Below are 8,914 nucleotides of genomic sequence, written 5' to 3'. Positions count from 1 at the left end.
TCACCTTTGCAGAAATGGGCTTCTGTAGCTACTCATGCTGTCCCATGTAAAAGTAGAGCAACAGCTGAAAGTTATTTATTTTTAATGCTCAAAACACATGATCTAAATATTGTATGACATATTATGTGCTTGTGTTAATAGTCAGGCGGCTTGGCTAAATAAAGGGGACACGCTGGACAAAAGCACCAAATTTTTTCCACGTGCTCTCTATCACCATAGGTTTCAATTTTTGGTAGGAGCCACTTCATCAAGATGGCCGATCCGAGATGGCACCCATATAAAGTATATGAGAACCAATACATCTTCCAAGCCACTCAGAAGGTCAATCTTGGTGTCAAAATCTACATTTTCTGGGTCAAGGAATCATTTAAAGCTGTTGAGAATATCACTAGTTGATTATTTGATCAAATAGATAGGTTCATTTTCACTCAGACTGGTAGGCAACTTGCTTCAAGTGCTGCAGCAGGGAGTCCTGAGCTGAAAATGTTTGGAATCTAATAATTAAGTAAATACATGGCCAAAATGAACATATCTATTTGATCATCTAGTGATATTCTCAGTAGCTTTAAATTATTCTTTGACCCAGAAAATGTATATTTTGACACCAAGATTGACCTTCTAAGTGGCTTAGAGATATATTGGTTCTCATAGATTTTATATGGCTGCCATCTCCGATCTGCAATCTTGATGAAGTGGCTCCTATCAAAAATTGAAACCTATAGTGATAGAGAGAATGTGGAAAAATTTTTGTGCTTTTGTCCGACGTGTCCCCTTCTTTCCCAAATCTGGTCCTAAGCCGCCGGACTATAATGTTGAATAATGATGACATCATATAAAGGCTGATCTCCAGACTTTATTCTGTGTGTGTTGCAGCGTGTGGGTCACGGTGATGAGAACCACGCTAACTCGGAGCGCTCGCCTCTCTTCATCCAGTTCATCGACTGCGTGTGGCAGATGACTCGACAGGTCAGTCTCCGTCCAACAACTATGTGTCCAACATTTCTTTGCCCAGCCAATCAGGATGAGCCTCTTCATGTCTACTTTGTATTGAATGAAGAAGCCTCCTTGTCAGTTCTGTCTGTTAGCAAACAACAGAAACATGTCTAAAAGCTGCTGTGTGGTGAAATGTCCTACCAACCATGTGAACTTTTAAGTGGATACAGACATATGAAGACTTGACAATCACTAGTTTCAATAGGGAAAACTGTGCGATCCTGAAACTCATTAAATGTAACATTGCCTTATGCAGTCCAAATAAGTCATGTATCCAAAGTCAGTTTTAGGCTAACTACATTTCTGTAAGTTAAGCTCAAGTACACTACTGGTCAAAAGTTTTAGAACACACCAACTTTTCCAGAATTTAATTGAAAATGATGCAGTTTAATGTCTCAGTGTACTCTGAAATTAATGCACATTTGCAACATTTAAAATTCTTTATTGAGCATGATAGTGTTTTGAAAGTAAAAAAAAGATTAAAAATCACATTTTATGTTGGACTAAAGGACTAAAAAAGATACAAAATGACCAAAAAAAGACACAAAATGACCAAAAAAGACACAAAATGACTAAAAAAAGACACAAAATGACTAAAAAAAGACACAAAATGACTTTCAAAGACATGAAAAGAATTCAAAAATGGACAAAATAGCCCGAGACTCCATAGAGTTAAGTTGTTAACCCATTTCTTGTTCCCTGAAAAAGGCCTACTTGTATAATTCTGAAATGTACATTATTTTTCAGTTTTTGTTAACCTTACCTTTTTTTATTTACCTCTGGCAGTTCACCACTTACCTTTGTACCCTTTCAAGCTGTTCATTTGACTTGAACTGCTTGAATTTCAATAAAAAACTGGAAAAATTGGGGTGTTCTAAAACTTTTGACCGGTAGTGTATATGACACTATGTAACTGTTATAGTAGAAAGTGGATAAATCAGAAAGCTCTACAGCCATAAGTGCCGACTTGTAGACATAGAGTGCTAAAATAATCATACGATGTGCTTAAATCTAATAGTTTTAGCTAGAAACAGACATTTTGTTAGCGTTTCAGCCCATGGTTGTGGATTCCACCGATTTCAGTGTATGACCCGTGCTGCTCTGTCTCTATGGTGAGGAAACAAAATAATAATGTATTTTTGAAGGTAAGTTAGCATCTCCCCGGGGTCTATTGAGAATCAGCCTATGGGATTTTTGCATTGGATTTTGGATCATTGCAGAAAATAAGCTCTGTGGCAAACAAACGTTTCTGATGCTTATACGTAGGATCATGTTGAGAAATCAACACTTTTATTATGTTTGAAGCGTTACTGGTAAGCTTCAGAAGGTCTCAGAAAAACTAACCAGCGGTTTTGACAAGTTAGCGAAACTGAGCCTAGAGCAGGGGTAGGCAACCTGAGGCTCCAGAGCCAGATGTGGCTGTTTGGCCTCTCTCCAGTGGCTCCCTGTTGCTTTGATGAAGAAAGTTATATGGAAATTAGTAAATGGTATTTGTCCCCAATTCAATTCTCCTTTTACATTATTGTAGTGATTCTTACATTCTCCAATTGTAAAATATGTACCCTATAGACAGAAAAATAAATATATTTTAGTCAACTTAAATGTGCATCATAACCTATGCCCATCTGGCCCTTCACCCTGTCCTCTAGATCTTGCCAAACCTAGCTATAAAAGAAAGTCTCTGTGGAATTTTTTTTCATTTTTTTCACTGCCAGTGCTTCTCGCTTAGTGCTGATCTGCAGCGAAAAATTGGCAAATTACCTTCATTATAAGGTTTAAAGATGCGGCTCCAAATGGAACATTCTTTATCTTTTTTTGGCTAAAAATGGCTCTTTTAATGGAAAATGTTGCTGACCCCTGGCCTAGAGAAAGTTTTCAGTCCGTGTCCGGCCTGATGACATTTAATGTCCCCGAGAACCACTGTAGTCTCATTTAGCCACATGTTAACAACCACCTTTTTAAGGACACTTAAAAAATTCACAAGTTGGGGTATTTACTAATGTATTTTATGCTGTACAACAAAACGCAAAAAATCTCTTCAGCTTGTGTTAACCACAGATTTTATTTCAGGCTTCTAACCACCAACCCATTCACAATCCTCATTGAGTTTGAGAGGATAGAACCCATGGAGCTAAAATGCTAACTTACTTCCTGGTTTAACCCATAAGAACCCGTGGTGACACCCGTGTAACAAACACTTTAAATCTTCTATAATCTCCCATATTCAGCTTTATGCTTCACATTAACTCATTAAATCCCTAAGTGATGTATACTCAACACCCTGGTGGTCATGTGACTTTAACAGGAAATTTTTTTTTTTTTTTTGGAAGACTTTTCCAAAATGTAGCTGTAGCTGTGACTGGGAATAGAAATGTGAAAAAGTAGCTAATTTTAAAAAGTTTATTTTTTTGTTACTTGGCTAAGTTTAAACCCATTTAACAATTCTAAACCGTTAATAGGGAACTGAACAAATTAAAGTCACAATTTTGATATTTGTTATGGAGATGCAAAAGAAAAATACACATTTTCTGCTTAGGATAACTGGGTATGGGTTCTTATGGGTTAAAAACTCATTCCTGTGGCGCCCTATAGGCTATTCATACATCTTGTCATCACTTGTGTTCCTCTGACTACAGTTCCCAGCAGCCTTTGAGTTCAATGAGCTGTTCCTGATCACAGTGCTAGACCACCTCTACAGCTGTCTGTTTGGAACATTCCTCTATAACAGTGAACAGGAGAGGGCAGCCAAGGTAGGTACCATTCTCTAGTTAGCAGGGGTAATGTGTCTGTCAGAGCCGTTTCCCATGATCCTCTCTGTCCTGTGTAGGAGGTGCAGACCACCACTGTGTCCCTGTGGTCCTACATTAACAGGTAATAACCTCTCCACCTTGATAATAGTGATGGTGATCGGAGCGATTCTCTGACTGCTTAATGTTGTCCCCAACAGCCAGCCAGAGGACTTCACCAACCCCTTCTATGTGGACTATGAGCACCATGTTCTGTATCCGCTGGTTTCCTCCAGACATCTAGAGCTGTGGACCGGTTACTACGCCCGCTGGAACCCACGCATGAGACCACAGGTACACACTGTGTGGGTTAGGATGGAGGAGGATCTTATAGTAGGGCTGGGCGATAGGCACCAAAAGTCATAACCCGATATAATTATATTTAACTGCAATTAATTTTATTCAATGCAAGAAGTAATTTTGTGCATTTTTACGCTGCACTTTTAAGATTTCATGCTCAAATGCATGTAGTTGTACTGAGGGCCACTTCAAGTGAGGGTGCGGGCCGTATGCAGCCCCCGGGCCTCCAGTTGCCCATCCCTGGGTTAGACCCTACAAAAATACCTGTATGGAAACAGAAGCAGAGGGGAACTAACTTGTGGGCGGAGCCAAAACACTCAGAAAAAGTACTCAGTGGAAAATACGGCTTATATATCCCAAACAGTGGCCCTGGTACCTTGTTTCCCAGATTTGATCTGAGGTCCGCCCAAACGGTCTGCTCCTTTAAATCAGGACTAAAAACACTATTGTTTACTGCAGCGCACTCTTAACTTTAACACTTATCTGCTCTACTCTACTGCCCTTACTTTTTAACTACGCAATGTTTGACATGTGCTTTTTATTATTTTATCTATTTTGTTTTCCTGCTGTATCTTATTTTATCTTATTTATATTTTTATTTCCATTTCCCTGTTTTAATTAACTGTTTTTACTGTTTTCAATAGTGTCTTGCTGTTTTAATGTGTATGTAAAGCACTTTGAATTACCTTGTGTTGAATCGTGCTATACAAATAAACTTGCCTTGCCTAAAGCAGAAGTCTCCCCTCCTCTGGAACTCACTACCACCCCAACTCAGGAACATTGACACACTCCCCCATTTCAAATCACTACTCAAAACACATCGGTTTAAAACTGCCTATTCCCTTTGATGACTTTTACCCTGTCCAATATGTCAATATGTCTATTGTATTGTATTTTATATTGTATTTTATTGCTGTTTCTTTTCTATCCTTTTGTACGGTGTCCTTGAGTGCCAAGAAAGGCACCTCCAAATAAAATGTATTATTATTATTATTATTATTATTATAAGTCCTGTGTGTGTACATGTAGGTCCAGTTGTAATGGTGTTCTGCACTGTGTGGGGCGTGCACCTACTCACACTGTGATGTGTGTTTCAGGTGCCGGTGCACCAGACGCTGAAGGAGCTGCTGTTCCTGAGAGCGGAGCTCCAGAGGAGGGTGGAGGAGCTGCAGAGAGACGCCACCTCCCACTCCCTGTCCTCCTCCTCTGAACACTCCCCCGCACACTCCACAGGCACTCCCCTCCACACCGCTGTGTGACACACACACACACACACATTCTTGTACTTCTATCTTTGTGAGGACCCTCATTGGAATAGTGAATTCCCTTGCAAGGTTATAATAGTTTTGGATTTTTCATCAGTTTTAGTTTTAATTTCGATGTGAACTTTTGTTTTCAAATTCAGTTAGTTTTAATGAGTTTCTAGAGTGAATTTGCTCGTTTTAGTTTAGTTTTTTTTTTTTTTATTCTTTAGTTTTAGTTTAGTTTTTCTTAGTTGTAGTTTTTTGTAATGGGGTATTTGTTGGGTGGGAGATTAAAAGAGGTCACAGTAAATTTTGACTTTATTTCCTTTGTATGAAAAAAGTTGACAAAGACGAAAACGAAGGACATTTTCACTATAATTTTAGTTAGTTTTGTAACCACACAATACAGTTTCAGTTAATTATCATTATCATGTAACCTTCACCCTTAAAACAAAGTCTGAAATCTCAAAAAAGCCTTTAAAGAAGTGAGGACCGGCCGAAATGTCCTCACTTTGCAAAAATGTCCTCACTCTGTTGGTTAAAAACGGGTTCTGGTCCTCACTATGTAGGAAGTACAAGAACACACACACACACACACACACACACACACACACACACACTTTAATGCACGTTTTAGCCCAGTTACTACAAATCCTGATGTTTACAATGTGAAGGAAGCTTTACAGACAGGTTAACATTCATAAATACATTTTAGCAAGTAAAACCTCCTTAAGATGTCTATAAAGTAAAAAAAAAAAAAAAGTATTTAAAGAAAATATAAAAAAACTAGCCTGATACATCATCTGTGCTTATTATTTATGTTATTTAAGAAATTCTCCCGACTCAGAAAGACCAGCGTCTGTACTGTGGGAATGTTACATTGAACTGAAGGGCATTGAAGTTTTTGTATGAAGAATCGTCTCAGGTCAGTCAGTCACACGTTACACATGACACACTTTCTCTTCCTTTACTTTGCTTCGTCAAGATTAAAGTCATTGTTATGAGCATACACTACTGGTCAGAAGTTTTAGAACGCACCAGCTTTTCCAGAATTTAATTGAAAATTATACAGTTTAATGTCTCAGTGTACTCTGAAATTAATGCACATTTGCAACATTTAAAATTCTTTATTGAGCATGATAGTGTTTTGAAAGTAAAAAAAAGATTCAAAATCACATTTTATGTTGGACTAAAGGACTAAAAAAAGACACAAAATGACTAATAAAAGACACAAAATGAAAAAAAAGACACAAAATGACTAAAAAAAGACACAAAATGACTAATAAGACACAAAATGACAAAAAAAGACACAAAATGACTAAAAAAAGACACAAAATGACTAATAAAAGACACAAAATGACAAAAAAAGACACAAAATGACTAAAAAAAGACACAAAATGACAAAAAAAGACACCAAAAGACTAAAAAAAGACACAAAATGACTAATAAAAGACACAAAATGACAAAAAAAGACACCAAAAGACACAAAATGACTAAAAAAAGACACAAAATGACCAAAAAAAGACACAAAATGACTTACAAAGACATGAAAAGAATTAAAAAATGGACAAAATAGCCCAAGACTCCATAGAGTTAAGTTGTTAACCCATTTCTTGTTCCCTGAAAAAGGCCTACTTGTATAATTCTGAAATGTACATTATTTTTCAGTTTTGGTTAAGCTTACCTTTTTTTATTTACCTCTGGCAGTTCAACACTTACCTTTGTACCCTTTCAAGCTGTTCATTTGACTTCAACTGCTTGAATTTCAATAAAAAACTGGAAAAATTGGGGTGTTCTAAAACTTTTGACCGGTGGTGTACATCTCAACATTTATCAAGTGGAGAAATATGAAATGAATCTATTTTTTTTGGGAATAGAAGTCACGGATGACAAGAATCACCACAATGATGACATTTTTAGCTGCCTCCCACCTGCACACACTGCCACTAAATCTGCCCTCTACATTACCTGGACACTGCCTTACTGTCATCTTTTCCTGTATTTATATAAAAACTGTCTTTTTCTATTTTTCTTTCTATACATTGCTGTTTTCATGTGATGTCAACCCAACAACTTGTCCTTTTAATGTCACTTTTCTCTCCAACCTACATGTCTGTTTGTAGAGCTGGGCCCAGAGTGTCTCACTGTGTGGATTCATTGGCTCAAAGCAGCAAGTTTATTGCACAGTGTTACTATAATTATGATTTTTACATGAGAAAATATTGTTATATTTTATTACAGATCACATTTCACAATAAAAAAAGTACATGAACAAATATAAACAATCTAAAGTGAGTGTGAGATACAAAAGAGATATGAACATGTTTGGTCAGTTTCTAAAATGATTAAAGCACAGTTGATTTCTGTCAGTTTCTGTGAATCCGGCATTCAAATTTCTACATTCAACTCAATCTGTCAAGTTAAATGTGCTTTATGAGAGCTTTAGGCAGGTTCCACTGTCATTATAAAATAAGATACATAAGATATATATAGATTATATATTTTTATTGTTTCTTCCAAAATTTAAAACCCATTTTTATTCACTGGCTTTTAACTCAACATGAGCCTTTGTTCTGTTTTTATTTGTTTTTATTTGTTCTTTGTGGTTTTTTAAAATTACGATTAATTTTAAAATTAAGACTAATTTTAAAATTGAGATTCATTTTAAAACCCACTTTTATTTATTGGTTTTTACCCAGCATGAGACTCGCTTTGTTTTAGTTGTTTTTGCTTGTTTTGTTTTTATTGTTGGTCTGTCGTAAAGTTGATTTGATTTGAGTTGAAAATTCGAGAAGAAAAAACAGCTTGCCAATTATTATTATTATAAAAATTCATACATTTATATTAATACAGCCTAAATGATCAAAATGTTCAAAGCCAAAAATATCCTCAGTGAGCCTCAAGGGGTTAAGCTTTAGCAGTGCAAACACACCTGCCAATTATGGAAACAATCACATGATCAGCACTCAGCCAAAAATATAAGTGCTGATCATTGTGCCTTTATTTTGAAGGGTTATTCACAATAACCTATTTAAAGATTTTTTTTTTTTTTTAATCAATCAATGTGTTCCAAGAACCATATTAGCTGAAGGAGAATTAACAGGATAACTTTAGCTGGCTAACATCTTGGATTACTTAAACCAGGAGTGTCAAACTCTGGCCCGCGGGCCAAATTTGGCCCGCAGTGTAATTTTATTTGGCCCGCGAGGCAATACCAAATTATTATATTATTATTGTACTACAAAAGCGGACCCACGGGTAAAAGGTTTATTTGATTTTATTCAAGCTTTAAATTTTGTCCCCCCTGTGTATTTGAGTTTGACACCCCTGACTTAAACCACATTAAAAGAAGAAGGCCCAGACAGCACACAGCAGGTTTAACCCTCACACCTCTGTCCTGTTTTTTGTCTCATCAGTCGACATGTGTTGTATTTTAATGTGATGCTCTGATACATCACAGTGTAGCTGTGGCATGTGTTTTATGTAAATAATGTGTCTAATTATGACAAGTTAAACCTCCTAATGATCACTTCTGACATTCCATTTTAAAAAAAAGAATAAAAAAGGAAGAATTCAAAACTCCAGTCTCGC

General features: G+C 36.6%; 1 protein-coding gene across 6 annotated transcripts in view; it reads left to right on the top strand.

Moving 5' to 3' along the window:
* The window catches only part of mtmr1a (myotubularin related protein 1a), a 33,139-nt gene extending 24,237 nt beyond the window's left edge, over positions 1 to 8,902 (top strand). For all 6 annotated transcript variants that reach the window (XM_059354570.1, XM_059354571.1, XM_059354569.1 and 3 more), the window contains 5 exons: positions 874 to 966; positions 3,630 to 3,743; positions 3,821 to 3,864; positions 3,941 to 4,073; positions 5,177 to 8,902. In XM_059354570.1, coding sequence (XP_059210553.1) covers positions 874 to 966; positions 3,630 to 3,743; positions 3,821 to 3,864; positions 3,941 to 4,073; positions 5,177 to 5,338 — 546 coding nt within the window. In that variant the 3' untranslated portion in view covers positions 5,339 to 8,902. The remainder of the gene's footprint in view (positions 1 to 873; positions 967 to 3,629; positions 3,744 to 3,820; positions 3,865 to 3,940; positions 4,074 to 5,176) is intronic.
* The last annotated feature ends 12 nt before the right edge of the window (positions 8,903 to 8,914 follow it).

This window comes from Centropristis striata, chromosome 17, assembly GCF_030273125.1.
Source record: "Centropristis striata isolate RG_2023a ecotype Rhode Island chromosome 17, C.striata_1.0, whole genome shotgun sequence".
Lineage (NCBI taxonomy): Eukaryota > Metazoa > Chordata > Actinopteri > Perciformes > Serranidae > Centropristis > Centropristis striata.
Note: the sequence above shows the minus strand (reverse complement) of the source record. Positions and strands in the feature narration are given on the sequence as shown.